Below are 19,978 nucleotides of genomic sequence, written 5' to 3'. Positions count from 1 at the left end.
AATGAGGCTCCTTTAGTTCACAGCTTAATGGTAATTCAGAAACACACTTTAAAAAAGGACTCTTAAGTCTTTGCAAAACGTCTCCCACTTTGCGGGGGAGACCGACAGGAAGCGTTGCCTCCCCGAAGATGAAGACCAGCATGGAGGCTCCCGGAGGGCGAGTCTCAGACCAGCGGCATCCACATGGCCTCAAGAACTTTACAGAATTCCCGCTGACCCAGAAACGCGGGGCGGGGCGGGGCGGGGCGGGGCGGGGCGGGGCGGGGCGGGGCGGGGCGGGGCGGGGCGGGGCGGGGCGGGGCGGGGCGGGGCGGGGCGGGGCGGGGCGGGGCGGGGCGGGGCGGGGCTTAAGACGCCCTCCAGGTGGTTCTGAGGCCAGTTAAGTGTGAGAGCCGCCCGTTCCTGCTCCTCCGCAGCTGTGCGGTTTACCGATGGCTCGCACACCTGTTTCACACTCATCCTGATAACCAGGCTGCTGGCAGACCCGGACCAGGATGGAGGGAGAGAGAAACAGAGACACAGATGAGGAAAAAGATGGAGATAAGAGAGATAAAGATAAGGATAGAGACAGGGAATAGAGCAGATAGTCAAAGTGACTGAGGAGCCCGGGGGGTGCAGAGAGGTCACAGGTCACAGGGCGGAGTCCCCTGCAGAGAGGAGGAGCCAATGGCAGCTCTACCTTGTGTAGACTTTCCTTAAAGCTCAGGCTTCCACCCACCTCCAGGGTAGCGACATGACCGCCTGAGCCTGATGTCCACGGTGACCGGGACACCCGTGCCTGCCTCCTGCTCCCACCTCCTGACTGCTGAGCCGTCTTCGGTAACTTGGGCCACGCCCGCGGGCACTGATTTTCAGTTTTGAGCCGTGCGTTTCCTCCGAGTCCTGCCCCCGTCCTCAGGGACGCCAAGTCACGGATTCCGGTGTCCTGTGAGCGTAAGCCGCTTCGAGCTGGAGACCTGCGTGCACACTGACTCTGGCCAGAGGCGGAGGCGCCGCGGCCACCTGGGTCTGGCTGTTTTCGGGACAGAAACCGGGAGTCTCTGCACTCGCTGACACTCAGGGAGTCGGCCAGCTGTGGCATCGAGCCACCTCCTCCCGCGCTTGAAGCCCTGCTGCGTGCCCAGGGCCTCTGTAGCTGAATGTGGTGTTGCGCTTCCTTTGGAGACGTCACCCCGGATTAGCGGTGGCCGCGACAGAAAAGGAGCGCGTGGGTGCAGCTACAGTACTATCTTCACTTCAAAGCAGCAAGAAAGGCCCCTCTGCGGACGTTTCATTACCGGGTCCCAAAGATAAGCTCCTTTTCTCCCGAAGTCTGAACAGACCTGAGTAGTAGGTGACCCCTCATCGCGCGACCAGCTCCATGAAGCCCTCCCCAAGGACTTCTCTGAGCTCCAGAACTTTCTCTGGATCTCTTCACAGCTCCTGGCTTACAATAACCCAGTAAATATTTAATAACTATGGTGATACCAACAACAGAGCACCTTACCCTTCAGGCACTTTTCTGAGACCCTTTTACGGACTGACTCTCTGAATCCACGGCCATTACATTATTCTCCCCACTTTGCAGATGAGGAAACGGTGCCATACAGCAAGTTAGGTTACCTGCTTACAGTCACACAGCCCATTTGAACCAGACTTCTAATGCAGGTGGCTTGACCGAAAACCTGGGCACTTACGTAGTGTGGCCTCAGTGTTCAGTGAGAGAAGGAGGGAGGAAGGGAAGAATGGGTGGATAAATCGTGGAAGGATGGTGGATGGTTGGATGGGTGATGGGCGGATGGATGGGTCAAGGATAAATGAATGCTGGATGGATGGATGGAGGGAAGAAGGAAGGGGAAGAATGGATGGATGGATGGATGATGGATGGATGGATGATGGATGGGTAGGTGGATGGTTGGGTAGATGAGCAGATAAATGGATGAAAATGAAGCAGGTCAGGAAGTGGTACCCCTGGGTCCTCTCTAGCCTGGCCTCTGCATCCCGAGCAGCCAGCAGTGAAGTGCGCTGGTGCAGGCAGGGCAGGGACCAGGGACCACACCCAGAGCCACAGCGGCATCCTGTGCGCGTGGGGGAGGGGCGCTGCAGTGAACACAGCAGGTGGTCAGGAAGCCCTGGGAGTGACAGATGCCCCGCTGAGCATTCCCACCGCGCTCCCTTGCTGCTGTTGCCCAGGCTGGAGCACGAGGGCCCCCTAACCTGAGACCTGGAGTCTGGCTGCCCTGAGGGCCAACGCCTGCGGTCCCAGCTGCCTGTGCACGTGACAGGCTGGGTGCATGTGGAACCCAGCCCAGGGCAGAGCCCATGCTCCGGGAGCAGGAAAGTCATCTGGGGGCTGAGTTTTCAGTTATTTACCTCAGTCTCCCAGTTGGCTTTTAACAAAGCAATTCTCAGCATCTAATTAAGCTGTAATGGGCTATCAGGATGGCTAATTGGTGTGTACTTCATGGGAGGAACTCGCTCCCCAGCAGTTAGAGCAGTTAACGTAAATCACCTGCTCGAGGCCGGGATTCCACTGCTTCCGAGCCCGGCGGGCCAGCCTTCTGGGCACAGGTGTGTGGGACGCCTTGTTGAGGACGCTTGACTCACTGGGTGTAAATGCGGGTGTTTTCCCCGTAACTGCTTCCCACCACACGCACCCGACTCCACCCGTTTAGGTGCTTCTGCTTGCTGTGGGGCGGTGGACGGGGCCGGCCGACCTCCTGGGGTTGGGCCTCAGCGGTGTGACTTGGTGCTTCTGTTCATGTTCCCTAAAGTGGGGGTGACCCCAACACCTCCTTCTTCCACAGTGACAGGCCACCGAGGCCAGCACGCGCGGCCGTGCTTGGGGCGGGCTCACAGGAAGTGGGTCAGGCTGCCAGCAGGGCTGAGCCAGCCCCAGTCTGTCTACGACTTGGTCCTGTTTGTTTTAGAATGTTAGCATCACGCTTGATTCAAGGCCTTTCGCCCTCAGCGCCCCCAACTGCCCCGGCCCTGCCTTCAGCTCCGGCCAAGTGAGGAGTATGGATGGACGGACGGACGGGTGGAGGGGTGCGGGGTGGTCCGCCCATACAATGGAATATCACTCAGCGATACCAGGAATGACTGACGCACGCTGCAGCAGGGGAGCCCCTGGAAAACATCCCAGTACGTGAAGTGATCCGGGCACCACAGACCACCCACTGTGCAGGACAGCGAAATCCACAGAGGAAAGAAAACCGAGTCAGTCCAACCGAAGGCAGAGCAGAGGCGAAGCAGCCCAGGAAGGCAGTGCAGATATTGGAACACCGGCAGGAACTTGGAAACGTGTCCGTGATGCGTCCATGTCCGTCATCGTCATTGAGGACGGTGGCCATTCAGGTGCTGACCCTGGGCTGCCTCTCTGCAGACAGCGCCGGGCCGTGGGGCCACACCGAGCCCGCACGGGCGCCGCCGGAGCTCCTCAGAAAGTGTCCACACCCAGGTCGAGCGTGCGGGCCCTTCAATTCTGCGCACGGGCTGTGGCGTGAACAGAAGACGGAAGACCAGCACTTGGCTGCAGACCTTTTCCTGTTCTTACTCAAATCCCAACACCGCCCTGGCGGGGGGCTCAGGTGCTCGGAGCCTCGCTCGCTGCACCACAGGGTGGCGGGTTCGGTGTGTGGTCAGGGTGCGAACTTAGGTTGCAGATTCAATCCCCAGTCGGGGGTGTAGGAGAGGCAACTGATGGATGTTTCTCTCCCACATCGATCTCCCTCTCTCTGCCTCCGTCTCCAATCCATAAACACGTCACCAGGTGCAGATTAAGGCAACGACTCAACACAGACAGACCTCCACGATGCTTCACCTCGCCCGTGCAGGTTGGTGTCACAGCTGGGGACTGGGCTCAGGACAGAAGGTGTGTATCCGCCATGTTCTGTCGGTCATGCTCCCTGGTCTGTCCGAGTGTCCGTGCGGATGCTGCAGTGGGGGTCGAGGGAATGCCCCCTGGGGGTGGGTGAGAGCCACTGAGGTGAAGGTCAGGCCCAGCCTGCACTGTCCAGAGCACCTGTGACGGCGAGCCAGGGCTCCCGCCTCCCTACAAGCTGCCCGTGAACTTGGGGTCCTCTACCGCCCTGGCGCCTGCCTGCGCACCTGGGGTCAAGAAGAATCTCGCTCCTGTTTCAGTTTGCCGTCTTACTAGCTTGTAAAATCCTCAGTTGTACCAAACACAAGGAATCTGTCCTGGACTGTGAGCACCAATTCACAAGCTTATCAGCTACTTGGATTTTCTCTTCGGGGGGAGGGGGGGTTTTTGCCAAGTCCCACCTTTGCCTACTTCTGTTAAGCTTTTCGTATCTTCTCTCACTCATTCGTGTCTCCCACTCACTCACTCACTCACTCACTTGTTCAACAAGTGGGGTCAGGCACCCTCGTTCTCAGGAAAGGCCTCCCTGCGAAGGCGTTTTGGCACCGAGCGGGGCTCAGCAAGGGCGGTGGGGTCAGGGCGTGGGAAGCGCTGAGGTGGGGGAGTGCAGGCTGGAGGGCCCAGGTGGGGTGAGCAGGGGCAGGGTGGGGGGTGGCGTTACAGAGAGGGCAGCGTGCAGGTCACACGGCCAGACAGGTAAACTTGCACTTGCTTCAGGGAAGATGGGCCGCTGAGGGCCTCCCCGTTCTTTATTGTGCTGAAACATACTTTACGTGAAACCCAGCCCAGCCCCTGCCCACACTTCAACCTGTTCAGGCGCAGCTCAGCGGCGTCGGGCACACCTGTGTCCCACCGGGACTTCCTCACCTCCCCAAACGGGCGCCTGTCCCCATCACAGCCTGACCCCCGCCCCTCCCCCGGCCACTCCGACTCTGTGATCTGACCCCTCCAGGGGCCTCCTGTGAATGGGGTCCTGTCCTTCTGCGTCCGGCTTGTCTCACTCAGCATGGGACGGTCCCGAGGTCCCTCCAGGCCGGAACAGGTGTCAGAACGTCCTCCTCTGGAGGCCGAATGACACGCACTGGATGAGTGGGCCACGCTTTTCCTGTCTACTCATCCGCCACACCTGCACGGCACCCCCTTTGGCTGCTGTGAATAATGCTGTTAGGAACTCCAGCGCGCAAGTGTTCAAGCCCCAGCTTCCAACTTTCGGGCCTGTTCCCGGAAGCAGGACTGCTGGGTCACACGGCGATTCCACACTGTGCCTTTTAAGCCACCTCCAAGCAGCTTCCCATGGCGGCCGCCCCGCTTCACATCCCACCAGCAGGGCACCGGCACCCCATTTCTCCACCTTCTGGCCAACACTTGTTTCCTGGGTTCTGACGACCATCCTTCCTGTGGGGGGTGCGCTGCTGTCTCACCACGGCTCCAAGGACGGCTGTGGTCACACTCGTGTGTCTCAGATTACTCTGGCTGCTGGGTGGACAGACGCAGGGACCCCTGGGCAGGAGGAGGCAGCGGCAGAACCCCAGAGACAGGCAACAGAGGGGCCGCTCGGGAGAATGGTGGCATGGGGAGACGCGGCTGGATTCTAGAGAGTCCGCAGGAAGAATCAATGAATTGATTGGTACTTTACGTGTCCATGAAAGAGGGAAGTCAGGGACTGTTTCAAGGATCCTGGCTGAGCGATGCTGGGGCGGCCCTGTCACTCACTGGGTCAGAAATGACAGCTGGCTGGGGGCGGGTTGATCGTGACGTGAAGTCCTTGCCCGCTCTGGACCTGACTTCCTCTGCTCGATGGAGCCTGGAGCCACACGTACCCACAGAGGGGAAAAGATTCACGGCCTGTGTTCCTGCTGGCGGCCCCCCACCCCCGGGAAGTGAAAGATCTCTTTGACTCTTCTTATGATTTTGTGTGAATTTTATTTCTTGGACATCTGCTTACTCTGTTCTCAGCCACCGGGAGGCTCGGCCGGGGGCGGCGCTGGTGGGACAGGCGATGGGGTCCGGGGAGCCGCCAGTCAGAAGGATCGCCTGCTGACGGCGGAGGAACCCACGTCCTGATAGTCCTTGCTGGTGACCCACATGTCCTTGAAGGTGGAGAGGGAGCACAGGATGGAGCCGCCCACCCAGGCGCTGTATATGGAGAAGGGGCAGGTGGACACCTGGATGGGGTCAAGGAAGAGGAGAAAGGGGGGAACGGGGGAGGGGAGGAGGAAGAGAGGGGGTAGAGAGCGGGAGAAACCAAAATCAAAATGCTCCTCTAAATTGGGGTCACAAATCCAAGCCCTGAACCAGCTTCTACCCCGGAAAATGCAGTTCTTTCCACCCTTTAAAGGTGCTGAACGGTCCACACGCCACCGCCTGGAGCTTTCTCGGATCCACGCTAAAACACATGACATGTTCATACTTATATAACGTCTATGTGTAAGCCATGTGTATTTTGAGGAAATATTTTAAAATGCAGATAAGCAAAAAAGAGAATCCCAAGTACTCAAAGGCGGAGAGATCTCCCTCTACTCCCGGCATCGCCGTCCAGCCCCTCTGGGCCTGCCCTCCAGTCCCCTGCGCTCGGTGGCGGTCCGCCCCCCCACCCAGCGCTGGGGCCGGCAGCACTCCCAGCCAGGCCAGGCCTCTGCTGGGCCGGGCGGGGACCATCTCCACCCCCACTTGCCAGAGGAACGCCAGAGGCTCTGGAAGGTTCAGTGCACTGGCTCCAGGTCAGAGTGTTCTGCTCGCGTCCAGGACTTGCCCACAGGCCCTGGCTGTCGGCACAGACACGCTGGTGGTCCCAGCACAGGGGGACAAGTGAGTGAGGAGGGGAAGGGGCAGGAGGGAGGACCAACCGGGACAACCTGCGGTGCCACACCGGCGGGATAGGGAAGCAAGTCATCAGCTGTTGTGACGGCCGCTCGCCAGCTCGGCTGCCCTGGGTGGCTGGGGGGACGCACCTTCACGGTGATTGTAGGGGACACCAGGGCAGACAGTTCCCTCTGCATCCGGGACTTCAGGCCAGAGCAGGAGCCGGTGCCGCCAGCCAGCACGACGTTGTAGAAGAGAGCCTTCCAGAGGGCCGGGTCACAGGAACTGACGCTGCGGAGGGCGGTCATGTGGGCGCCCAGGCTGGCCCTCCCTGTCCAGCAGTGGGCAGAAGGGGGCGGGGCCTGAGTGGCTGGTAGAGATTTCCAGGCTGCCCTGCCCCAGCGCTGGGCCAACCCAACACTCATCTGAAATCTCTACACCAGCCACAGTTTTCGAGTTCCCTCCCAGTCTGTGGTTTTGCGTTTTCCGCTTTAATTGTCTTAAATTCAGGACATTTTGTAAGTAGCTGGCATACAAATAATGCACCACGAGAGGCTTGCCGCCCAGCCTGGCCACACTTGACAAATAGCTGACACTCCCCCTGGGGTCCCAGGCTGTGAAAGGGGGACAATATGAGTGGGGGCAGGAGGATAGGTTACGACCCCTGTATGACCGCCAACTAAGGGACAGGCACACAGTAGGTGTTTAATAAGTGACCTTGGCCATCAGAGGAACTTCTGCAGTGGGGCGCGGACTTGCTACTATTTGCTGCTCAAAGTAGCATCCGCTCCCGGCCACCCACCTCCTTTTCTCCGACACGTGTCCCCCTGCCTGTGTCTGAGCCCACCTCTGTCCCTCCCCTCGGGCTCACCTATGAGGCTGGTCTGGAAAAGCACTTCGGGGCCAAAGAACCTCTCCTGGCCAAGCCTGACCTCTCGGCCGTCAGGCAGCAGGCATTTCTGTGCGTGGGGAGGTGTGGGGGCTTTCATTCTCTCCTTGTCAAAGTCCAGAGCCACGTAGCAGTGTTTCTCTTTCAAGTGCCGGATGGACTCCTGGTCCCCTGGGGGCGAGGAACAGGGCTGGGTGGGAGCGGGAAGGGGAAGGAGCCGGGCCCCCACACGCGCTTCCTCCCAGGGAGCATCTGCCCGGAAACTCAGCCACTTGCGGGGGGAGGAAGAGCACCGCTGCAGCTGTTCCTACCTTCTCCTCCTGACCTGCAAGCTGCGCTGGGGCCAGGTTTGTGGAGGAGAAGGTAGAACCGAGCGTCTGCAAGGAGATGCGAGTGTTTGCAAAACGTCCACATTTGAGTGTCGTGGGTGAACACACGCCCCACGTGTGTCTGGGGGGCTGGATCATCCAATTCACTGTAATCACCTACTGAAGTAGGTAGGCGTCCCAACCCCACCTACTAGCCGCTCACAGCGGCCCCTCCTCTGTCCAGGCTGAGCAGAGCGCCCTGCCCTGGCAATGTCTGGAAGGGTACACTCCGACCCCTCTGGGTGACAGATGGCAGGCTTTAGGCCCAGACGTGCCTTCTGGCATCATAGTTTTAGATTTCATTTATCACTGTTTCTGAGTGTGGGTCAGCGGGCACCCCTGCACCAGCTCGCCCGGGCTCAAACTGATGCTGCAGCCCACAGACACCCAGCTTCCACCTCGCCCACTCCTCCTAACCTGGCCTTGCCCTGCTCTTCCTAGCTCCCGCCTGCCACACTCGTCGGTCCCTTCTCGACCCTTTCCCTCCAACCACTGAGGCTCAGCCGCGCCTTCTCTGCTCCTGGCCACTGGGATGCTGCACACCCCTGGCCGCTCCCCTTCCTCGCCTGCTTCAGGTTTTGGTGAGACAAGTCTACATTCAAATCCCACCTCTGCCGTTTACCAAGCTCCTGGTGTTACACAAGTTCATTCTCCACTTAAAAATCCTTCCTTTTCCTCCTCTGCAAGGATGGCACTCGTCGCCACTCACAGAACTGTTGTGAGGACGAGATGAGGCAATGCCCGTAAAGATCCTGTTACAAGTGCGCCCCGCCCCAGCTGAGCCCCCCATTCTTCCGTGCTTCTGCTCTGACCGCTGCCAGTCGGAGGGCCCCACACTTCACGTGGTGTGGACACAGGCCTCGTGCCTGAGAAGCCCAGAAGGTGCAACACTGGGCTGTAGGCTTGTGGGTGGCGAGGGTGTTGTCCCATCCAGGGACTGGGTGAGCAGGGGGACAGGCACTTCTATACCTGAAGTCCTTGGGTCACATCCCAGTGGCTCTACCTACTGCTAGTCAAGGGATGTGGAAATCGCCTAAACTGCCTAAGCCTCTTCCTCTTGCAGTGGAGACCCTTCACCTCCATCTCGGTGCTGTGAATGACGCAATGAGAGTGTCTGGGGAGTGCTCACCGAGCTCAGTACCTTGTACGGGACACGTGCTGTGTAGCTGATCGGCAAAGTCATCACTTCAGCACCATCATCACCACCATCATCATCATTATCACCACCATCACCACCGCCACAGCCATCATCACCATCACTGCCACCACCACCGTCATCACCATCACTGCCACCACCGTCATCACCATCACCACTACCATCATCATCACCACCATCACCGTCACTACCATCACCATCACTGCCGCCGCTGCCACCGTCACCATCGTCACCATCACTATCACTGTCATCACCATCACCACCACCACCACCATCATCACCACCATCATCATCCTCACTGTCATCATCAATGACTAAGTGTCTGTAGACTCAGATGGGTCATTTTAGAACTTGGATGATGGTCAGGCAGCCTTAGCTTTACACTGAGGGCTGTAGGGTGAACAAGCTGAAAAAAATATTCCCCCGGACACTGGTTTCTCTGGCCAACATAGCGGCTTCCCACCTGTGCTTATCAGTGAGGTCCCCTTGGCTGACAACAGTTGCATCAGGTACAAGGTTATGTCTTGGCCTGCTATGTCCATCTTCATGGTCGACTGGTGCAGGGGACAGCCTTCGGTGATGGGCACGAAGTACGTCGTGCCTTCTCCAGATTCGATGGTTGTTCCTGCCCAGGGGAGCACGCTGGCATCGAACGCACAGGGCCGTGCTCACCCGCAGGCGAGGCGGCGGGGGCGGCGCAATCGGACGGGGACGCCACAGGTGCAAGGGGCGTGCTCTCCTCCCTGCAGGGAGTGGGCTGGGTGGAGGGCCTCCGGTCAGACGCGGGGCTGACTACTTTGGACAGAAGTCTGCGGACGCTCCTACTGACCCAGACACACACGTACTAGCAGCAGCTGCCAAAGGGGAGGGGCGCCTGGACATGGATGGGGGCACCGGCACTCTCCAGCATGTACCGGGCGGGGTGTCGGGGCGTCCGAATGCCGTGGCAGAGGCATGGGTTTCAGCGAGCCGGGGAACCTGGTGCTCTGCTAGTCAAAGGGGGTGTGACAGGGTGACAGGGACTGTGGCCTCATTTTGTGTGAAATGGCTCCTTCTGGGGCCGTCCACAGCGGACTAGGGCCTGCGCAGTTGGCTTCTTTCACCTGCTGAGCCTGGTAATCAAAAACTTCAAGTTTAAAGGCAGCAAAATGAGTCAAGATGAGCACAGCTAGCTACGATGGGGAAAAGGGGTGCCCCCCCTTTCTGCCAGAAACACCTAAAAAAGAGGGCACAATACAGAGAAGAAGTTTCGAGATACTGGACATCGGGCAATGAGGGACAACGGTCCCTGAGAGGCGGGACACCCCCTGACGGACAAGGAGATGCCGTCACCCCGACACACGCAGACACTACACTCCTAAGCACAAATTGAGCAAATTGAACCCGACAGTGTATCAAAGATCAGTCCAATCCACCACAGGAAAGGACTTCACCGTGGGAGAAAATCCGTGTCCTTGCACCAGTAGGCGCAGGAGATGCATTCGATGAAAGTCGACGTCCATCCATTCATTTAAAAAGCCTGTCATCCTGAAGAGCTCCCTCCCCTGGATAAAGCCCGTCCACGAAAAACCCACAGCTGACCCCGACCCACTGGTGAGTCAACGGTCTCCCTCTGAAACCAGGAGCAAGACAAGCTTCATGCTGGAGCTTCTCGCCAGAGCGACCAGGCGAGCAAAAGCAATGAGAGCATCCTGTTTGGAAATAAAGAATTAAAGCTCCCTATAGACCCCATGATTACCTAAGGAGAAAATTCTATTAAACCTACAGAAAGAGCTCCCAGCACAATCCCTGAGTCGAGTTTGGGCGCCGGAAACAGTGTGGGTAGACAGAGTCGCCAACAATCTGAAGCCGAAATACGGATGCCGTTTCCACCACGGAGTCACCCACCGTATTCATCGGCTGGAGGACCCAAAGTCGCACAGACGTCAGTCCTCCCCTCAGAATTAGATTCTGATTAATCTAATCAGAATTCAGGTTAATCTGAATTAATCTGCAGATTCAATGTAATTCCAGCCAAACCCCAAAGAAGCTTTTGGGTTTGAAACTGACAGACTGACTCTGAGATGGAAATGTAAAGAACTTAGCACGGCCAGCGCATTACAAAAGAAGAGCCTAAAGGTGTCACACTAACACTTTCTTATTCTGAGACTTATAACGCTCCAGTAATCAAGAGAAAGTGCACTATTGGCCTGCAAACAGATCGGTGGACGGAAGAGGAAGGGCAGAAATGCGCCAACACTTCACACACTTTGACAAGTGACTTTCTGAAAACCGTGCAAAGGCAATTCAAGGACGAAGGTATGGTTTTTCCGACCAACGATGTGGCGGCTACAATGGGACATTCGTACAGAAAAGCTTCGCTTGCCCCTTATATGGAGTGAAAGTGGATTCAAAGTGGGTCCGGCACTCAGGGTGAAGCTACAGATCATAAAACCGTCGGATGAAACCGTGGCAGGAGGCCTCGGGCATCGGCACGGATTTCTGAGATGTGACACCCAAGTGATGACCCCCGGAAAGCCAGACTGGTAAGTCGGACCGTGCAGGTGGAAACCCCCAGCTTGCCAGAGACTCGGTGGAGGCGGAAGGTCAAGCCATAGACTCGGAGCCAACAGCTGCGGACGCGTCCGACAGAAGATGCACACAGGATGCCGAAAGAACCCTCCAACCTCACAGGTGAACAGCTGCGTGAGAGACCGGGCAAGCATTTCAACAGCCGCATGGTTGCTAGGGAAACACAAACCAAACCATGTTGTGATACCACGGCACACCCGGCAGAGTGGCTAAAATCCAAAGACCGACCATTCCAAGTGCTGACGAGGACGTGGAGGAACTGGAGCGCCCACACAGGGCCAGAGGAATGCCAGGCTTTGGCAACGGGCTTGGCAGGTGTTTTGAAAAGTTAAGCCTACACCTGCGCCACGACCCGGCTGCCTTGCGTCTAGATATTTACCCAGATGAAACGAAAGCATCTGTGCGTGCGGAAAGCCTTCCGCACAAATGCTCACCCACCCTGATTTAGAACAGCCCGGAGCTAGCAGCAGCCCAAACGTCCATTCAGAGCTCAGCAGGTAAGCCCAGTGTGGCGAGTCACGCAGGGCATACAAGTGGCCAGAGGAAGAAACGAACCCTGACTCAAACAACAATCTCCCACAGGTGTGCTGAGGGGAAAGCCACCTAAGATGCACACACGCTGAGTGAGCACGTCCATACAAATTCCAGGAGACGCAGACTCATCTATTGGGACAGACTGGTGGTTGGGGGCAGGCTGGACCGGGGCAGCGTGCGGGTGGCAGAGAAACGTGCAGGGGCGACGGGTGTGTCCCTTATCTTGGCTGCACTGATGGCGTCACGAGTATGTCCCTGTGTCAGAGCTTAGCAAAGGGTGCATCTCAATCACGGGCATGAGACTGTACGTCCACCACACCTTGATGCAGCTGCCGCAGGGGAGCACGCGCGTCCAGTGGGAGCCAAGCGTCTGCCCGGAGGGGCGAACAGGGGAGGAGGCTGGGCAACGGCCGGCAGGTGTGCGTTCTGTGGACTGTTCTTTCCTTTCACGGGTGCGGGAGGGGGTGGGCAGCCGGAGCCAGGGGGCGGGGCTTCCACAGGACCACTCACCCGAGGTCAGGCCGGAGGCGTAGAGAGAAAGGACTCCCTGGTTGGCTAAATACAGGGCAGGCACATTGAAGGTCTCGAACAGGATCTGTGGGACAGCATTGGCAGGGCTGGCAGCCAGGCCAGCGGGCGGGAGGCACCTGCCCCCCCCCCCACCCCGAGAGGCACAGGCGATGGGGCCAGGGAGCCTGGATACGCCAGCCCCGTGTCTGTGGGGCGCTGGGGCCTGGGGCGACCTGCCTGTTTCTAGCAACAGAAGCCACAAAAGCTAACAGCCGAGTGTCAGCTGCAGGCCAGGTGCCTGGTCCCGGCGCCGCGGGGTCAAGACAGGCCTCCTGGGCGCTGCCCGTACACAGGACAGGAGGACACGACCTTGCTCTTTCTGCCCTTGGTGACTGCCCTCAGGTATGTGACATTGGACCCCCCTCCCTTGTCCACGCCAGAGACGAGGGGACAGGAAGGTGAGGGAGCAGGTGGCCAAGGAGGGGCCTGAACACGGGCTGCTGGACAAACACGGCAGGGCTTTGGCTGGGTGACGAGCGAGTCCCCTGAGAGACGGGCACGCTGTGGTCTACGAGGTTAGAGGTTCTTCGGCTGGCAGGACCCAACACGGTCCCCGGGAGAGGTGACAACTGACTTTGTCAGGTGCAGGTCCAAACCGGAGGGGGCTGCCAGGCAGGGCCATGGAGGATGCAGCTGGGGGCGGTGGGGATGTGCTGAGACGGGCTGTGTGGCCGGCACCCCGGTTTGTGTGACGTTCATTTCCTGTGGCAATGTGGCCGGGCTGTGGGGGTGGGGCACGGGACATCCGGACCGTCGTTTCCTGGGTGAGTCCCAGAGGGGGCTTGTGGGCGAGGGTCACATTTAAGTGGACACTGAGTAAAGCAGACAGCCCCCCGCAACAGCATGGGTGGGCCTTGTCCAATCGGATGAGGGTCTGAGTAGAACAGAAGGTCTGGCCCTCCCCCAGATGAAAGGGAGTTCCTTCTAACCTTTGACCTGGGACACTGTCTCTTCCTGCCTCTGGATTGGACCTTACCCCTCGGCTCCCCTGGGGCTCCTCTGGGACGTGCAGGGGCCACGCGAGCCAGTTCCTTGTACCTGATCTCTTCCCACACGTGCGTCTCTCCTGTCCTGTTTCTCTGGAGGACCCCGACTGAGACAGTTTGGGGGCAGCACGTTCCCTCGGGGCGAGGGACTTCCTGCCTCTCTCCCCTCTGCCAGCTCACGGGGGCCCCGAAAGGCAGTGGGCGTTCCCCAAGCGGGGACCTGCTGTTTCCGGGCTGTGGGTCTTGGACCGGGTCCACGTGGAGCCCAGCTGCGGCCCACTGCCCTGACCACCAGCCCCCGGGGGTCTGCTGTAGGAGGTGGCGGCTCACACCTGTGCTGTGATGAAGAGCCTGGTCTCCGCGGCAGCGCCGGCCTCCTGTGTGTGCAGGTGCGGCTGCCGGGCTGCCCGCAGGGTCACCGCTCACTGGGACGCACCGATGGGCTCCAGACTCTGGCCCAGGTGGCAGACCCTACGTCCTCATTAGGAGAAGCCCCAGGCTGTCGCCCCCCCCCCCCCCCCCCGCCCCGCACCCATCGGCAGGAGGAGGGGGCGGCCTCCTGTCTCCACCGCTGCACCCTCTCGGGCCCTACCCCCCGGTTTGATCTGATCCGCACACGCCACCCACTCCTTCCTTCCTCAGGGGCAGCCCAGGGTTGGGCTCCGGGAAGGAGGGGCTCCGGGGCTCCTCAGTCAGGGCTGGAGGTCCAGACAGGACCCCCGCGTGGCAGAGCTGAGAGTGAGGCTGGCAGCCAGACCACGTGGGCCCGAAGGGTCTGCAGCCCCTCACCCCGTTACCCCAGCCAAATGACTTCCGCTCCCGAACCCACAAAGGCTCCGTTGGGGCAATGGGGCTACTGCTCGCCCCGCCACAGAGGGGCAGTATGGTGGTGCTAAGTAACCCTCAGCCCCGGCCCAGCCCACCGACACGCTGTCCGAGAGAGCCATCCTCCAGGCCAAAATGTCCAAGGGGGTGGTTCTCACTGGGCTGTGATCTCGCTGAGCAAAGCGAAGATGACACCCAAGGGAGGCCAACCCCCGACCCCACCCGCCACCTAGCCTCTTACCTGCGACACTTTCTCTTTGCTGGACGGGGCAACTAAAGGCGGTTCAGTGAGCAAGAGAGGGTGCTGCTCCGGGGCGGTGCGGAGCACCCGGTAGAAGGAGTGATGCCAGATCTGCGGGGGGATGCGGTGAGGCGTCCAAGCACTCAGCGTACCAACAAGCGGGCAGACCGCCTACACTGCTTCTTTGGGGGCGTACCTGGCGTGAGCCAGTGGGGAAGACAGTGTGGCTTTGCAGAGGTAATGGCCCCCGTCCGTGTGCATGGCCTCGACAGGACGGGGGTCAAAAGGGCCTCGTGGTCTCCCGGGGGACAGACCCCAACCCCGAGATGACCGGCAAGTCACGACTCAGCAAGGGGAGTGGGCGCTCTGAGACCATGGGGCGCAGACCCGGCCCAGGTCCCGAACCCCCGCCCACCAGGTGCCGGACCAGTGGCTGGGCCTTCGAGGGCCCAGTTCCTTGGTGTAAAGTGGGCGACATCCCCCACCTCACAGATGAAGAGGATTAGGGAACAGGACATTTGTGGAAAGCCCAGAGTATGCATTCGCTGGGGCCACAGGGCCAAGTCCCACAGATGGTGGCTGAAACCACAGACATTAATGTCCCCCGTCCTGGAGGCTGGAAGCCCAAGATCGAGGTGGCGGCTGGGACAGAGAGCTGGGCTACTGCGGAAGCCCCGGGTGCCGGTGGGACGTCCCTCCCCAGGTGCCGAGGTGGCAAGGGCCCTGTGACCCGGCCCCACCCCAGCAGCGTGGCAACCCACCTTTTCCATGTGGTCCCAGTTGGTGACGCTGGCCCGGGAGATGGGGCGCAGCAGGTTGAGCTTCCCCAGTCGGCTCTGCACCTCGTTCCCCAAGAACCAGTCCTCCTCGTCCAGGCCCACCAACGGGCCCTGGAAAACACGGGCAGGACTGGTCTCAGCCTGTGCGTGCGGCCCCACGGGCTGTGACCGGGGCCACAAAGTGCTGCTGGGGACAGCTCCAGGTCCAAGTGCTGGCCTCTGCGGCCCTCTCCAGCCAGACACTATTTCAAAATGCCCAGCGAGGGTCAAGTGCTCCCGAGGGACCTCTGCTGGGATACTCGTGTGGCCCATAGTGACTTGAGGACACCGAGGTGACCACGGAGCAGGTGGGGACGGAGGGGCAGTGTGCAGGGAGGCACTGGCTTCCACATGTGCTTTGGGATGTCGGCAGGGAGGGGGTTGGCAATTTAATTTAATTTCTGCCAATTTTAGGAAGAGGAACCTAGCTACTCTCGGACCAAACCGTTAGTTCTGTCCCTCAGAGGGGACCTGCCGCTGGCCCCTGGGCTAATCTGGCCCCACCTACAAGCAGACACCAGGACAGGACTCAGGGGAGAGAGAACATGCAGAGGGCGCAGGCCACCCAGGAGAGACCTCCGGCCGCTGTCCAGGTCTGGGCTCGGGTGCCGCAGAGAGGACTGGGCGGGGGCCTGGGGCGCCCTGCCGCTGAGGGAAGGCTGGACCTGGCCGTGGGGAGTTCTGCAGCCAGAGGCTCTATCAGAGCAGCCCCGGGTCCCCCGGGGGTCTGCCTGGGGCGCCCTGCCCTGCTCAGTGGGTGGCCTCGGTGTGGTGTCACAATGCTGCGGCTGTGCCCTGGGGCTGAGGGGCAGGGCTGCCACAGTGCCGGGGTTGTAGAGACAGGCCCGCTCCTGAGGCTGCCACGGCGGGTTGGGGCTTTCGAATCTCAGGGGCCCATCGTTCAGGTGGAGAGCCGTGCACGTGGGGCGAGATGCCCTGACAGCTGCCCCAGCAGCTACTGGCCTTCTGGGAGCCTCCGCCCGGGTGCGGGTCACGTGGGACGGTGACATCCTGACTGTTCCTCAGGTAGTGCCGTTTGGGGGATCGGGATTAGGTGGACTGCCCTCCACCCGCATTCTCACATGTCCGTGAAAAGGCGGGACAGAGTGCCCTGCAGACAGAGCCCCGCCCAGTCCCCACTGTCCTCCCATCCTGGAGGCTCCATGCCAGGTGCCACTGGGGATAGTGGGCCCCTGTGTATCTTAAAGGTACAGCTGCTTTTCAGTGCCCATGCCGCTCTTATAAGGGAGAAAGGCAGCCCTGGCTGGTGTAGCTCAGTGGACTGAGTGCCAGCCTGCAAACCAAAGGGTCACCAGTTCAAATCCCAGTCGGGGCACATGCCTGGGTTGTGGGCCAGGTCCCCAGTAGGGGGCACATGGGAGGCAACCACATATTGATGTTTCTCTCCCTCTCTTTTTCCCTTCCTTCCTCTCTCTCTAAAAATTAAATAAAATATTAAAAAAACACAAAAAACAAAAAAATGGAGAAAGGCACAAAGCCACAAAGCACCCAGACGGGCAGAGCGGTTTCTTCTGCACGGCTGTCTGCTTTTCTAACTTGTGACACCGGCCGGCTCCATCCAAGTCTGCAGACCTCATAGACCGGCGCGGCGCTGGGCAGTCAGCTTAGAGGCACGAGCCCTTGGCCCCCAGACCTGCTGAGGCAGAGACGGGGTGGGGGGAGCAGGGCGGGCCAGTCCTCTGCGTTTACCAGCCAAGTGCCCGGGATGCCGACTCCCCTGCCCTGGGCCCCCTGCCTGCTCTGAGGTTTGACTGGGCCAGCCCGTGGGAGGGGATGGGGCTGTGGGCCCGGCAGCCACCTCGGGCTGAAAACCCCCAGAAGGAGGACCCCCCATCACTCACATCGTCATGCCGAAGTTTCCCAAGGATGGTGGGGAACACGGCCAGGGGCGTTTCCATCCCCGAGAAGCCCACCTTGCTGAAGCCGGAGCCGTAGTCACAGACGAGGGGCACGTTCATGGCGCTGTGTGTGACCGGGCTGGTGCTGCGGGAGACAGGACGGTTATCTGTGCCGTTGGCAAGGTGTGGCCTCAGGCTCGGAGCTCACAGGATGCATGGTGTCCCCCGCATGGCCTTGCAGGAGGCTTCCCACACCCAGGGCTGGGGGCAAGCCCGTCTGCATGCTGTAGCAGCTTGCTGGGAAGGGTGGGCTCTCGGTGACCCTGACACGGGGCAGCCCTGGAGAAGGAGGGCCGTGGTGAGCTCCCCTAGCACTTTTTTCTTTCTTTTTTAATCCCCACCCAAGGATATGTTTATTGATGACAGAGAGAGAGGGAGAGAGGGAGAGCAACTTCAATGTGAGAGAGAAACATTGATCAGTTGCCTCCTATACATGCCCTGACCAGGGATCGAACCCACAACCCAGGCGTGTGCCCTGACTGAGAACCGAACCCACAGCCGTTCAGTTATGGGACAATGCTCCAACCAACTGAGCCACATTGGCCAGCAGGGAAGTGATTTTTAATAGCTGGAGGAAGAAGGTAAGAAGAAGTGTCGAGAGAAGACACAACCCCGCTAACACACAGAGCAGCCCTGAGGCGCCCCTGCTCCCCACTCCCTGGCCCACCCGCAGCCCCTCCCTCTCACCGTGGGCACCCTCGAAGGGGCACGGCCCCTGTGGGTCTGGCTCTCAGGGGGGTTTCTGGTTATTCAGCAGTTGTTGGTCTTGCTCAGTGACATTTTCTCTTCCTATTAAAACAAGAAGAAGATTCCGAAAGAGTTTAGTTAACCTGTGAGAACATCCAGGCCGAGGCAGAGCTGCTGGAACAAAGATCCACATGAGAGCGGCTGTTTGCGGGCGGCAGCCAGGCACCTGCTGGCCCCTCCTCCCCCCAGGGAGCAGACTGCTCCCTGTGACCGAGTCCCCGGTGACCTGAGCCCCGCAGGGCGCCCGTCTGTCAACACACACACACCTGTACAGAAGCCACAGCCTCTCTGCCTCCTTATGCCCGGCCCTGGGTGCGGGGCAGCCATTCCTAGGGGCTGGGCCAGCAGCCCGCACAACAATCGCACTGTGCTGTAACACAGCGGTGACCTCAGCGGGCAGTGCCAGCCTGACAGGGCCCTGCCTGCCCCTTTCAGGAGTTATGTTTGCTTCCACTTTTTCTGTACGCACCCGTGGCTTTGAGCATGTGGCCCTCCAGGGATGAGTCCTGCCCAGGACAGCAGGGACGCCAGCCGCAGGGCGAGCTCCCCGGGGCCTTTGCCGGTGAAGGAGAGCTGGAGAGAGCCGGGGCCTCTGTTCCTCTGGGCGTGCTGCCTGGCCTGGCGCCTTCCTCACACAGAGATACACCAGGGGCAGATGATACAGCAGTGCATGTCAGGCGACTGTGGGGGACTTGTCTCACCGGCCTGCCCGGCTTAAGAGCACGAAGACACGGACTCTTTCTGGTCCCCAGAAGGTGTGCCTGTCCCCTTCCACTGCCCAGCCCCCGGGGGGACCATCCTGTCTTCTCTGCATGTCTCATTTGCATTTTCCTGGTGACAGATGGCGCTGGGTGTCTTTGTGCTCATCGGTCACTTTGTCCAAGTCGCTTTCTCATTGTTGAAAAGCCACTTGTCTGGCCCTGGGCTGCTAGCTCAGCTGGTTAGAGCGGCGTCCCGTACACCACCGTTGTGGGTTTGATCTCCAGCCAGGGCGCGTAACAGAATCAACCAATGAAGGCATGAGTCGGTGTGACAGCGAATCTATAGCTCCCCTCCCTTCTTCTCTCTCTCTCTCTAAAAATCAGTTTAAAAATCACCAAAAAAAAGGTCATTTGTACGTCATTTTCTTCCTGACTCCCTCACACATGCTGCACGCGAGCCCCCTCTGGTGGCTGCAGGCGTCGCTGCGAGTACCTCCGGAACGGCCTTTGTGCTCTCTCACCGGTGTCTTTTGAGCAGACCTTGTTCAGAGTTTTGCCGAAATCCAGGTTCTTCTTGTTCTTTAGTGCTTAGTGCTTCCATCGTCCTGCTGGGGAGTCTTTGCCTAACCAAGATCAGTCTCTCGGTTTTTAAGGTTTTCTTGGTTTACCTTTTATGTGTAGGTCAGTGATCAATCTCAATTTTATTTTTATGTTGTGACTTCATTTTTTTCCTTTGGGTATCCGTGTGACCCAAAAGCCTGTATTTATTATTTGTTCTTTAAAAATTTACTATTTCAAAGCCCTCTTTCCCCTGTGACTTGCAAGGCTCCTTGTCACCTGGCCCCATCTGCAGCAAGCAAGCATGGGATGTCCCTTCCCTAGGAGGCTCCCTCTACTTTCTCTCCGAAACACTTCTAGATTTCAGGGCATGTCACGTCCTCCGCTTTTTAACGTTAAATTCCGTTCTCAGAGTTTCTGGGTTTTGGATG

The 19,978-nt window shown here is 59.3% G+C and overlaps 1 protein-coding gene across 1 annotated transcript; it reads right to left on the bottom strand.

Moving 5' to 3' along the window:
- Positions 1-4,799: 4,799 nt before the first annotated feature.
- LOC112317422 (actin, alpha skeletal muscle 2) lies at positions 4,800-18,366 on the bottom strand. Its single transcript, XM_045183389.3, has 9 exons — positions 18,229-18,366; positions 17,485-17,626; positions 15,566-15,694; positions 14,805-14,915; positions 12,693-12,777; positions 9,541-9,702; positions 7,536-7,724; positions 6,814-6,995; positions 4,800-6,027 (listed from the first exon to the last, which is right to left on the bottom strand). Exons 2-9 carry the CDS (start codon positions 17,599-17,601, stop codon positions 5,884-5,886), a joined length of 1,119 nt encoding a protein of 372 aa, XP_045039324.2. The 5' UTR covers positions 17,602-17,626; positions 18,229-18,366; the 3' UTR covers positions 4,800-5,883.
- Between the last annotated feature and the right edge of the window lie 1,612 nt (positions 18,367-19,978).

Source organism: Desmodus rotundus, chromosome 5 (genome assembly GCF_022682495.2).
Source record: "Desmodus rotundus isolate HL8 chromosome 5, HLdesRot8A.1, whole genome shotgun sequence".
In the NCBI taxonomy this organism is placed as follows: Eukaryota; Metazoa; Chordata; class Mammalia; order Chiroptera; family Phyllostomidae; genus Desmodus; species Desmodus rotundus.
Note: the sequence above shows the minus strand (reverse complement) of the source record. Positions and strands in the feature narration are given on the sequence as shown.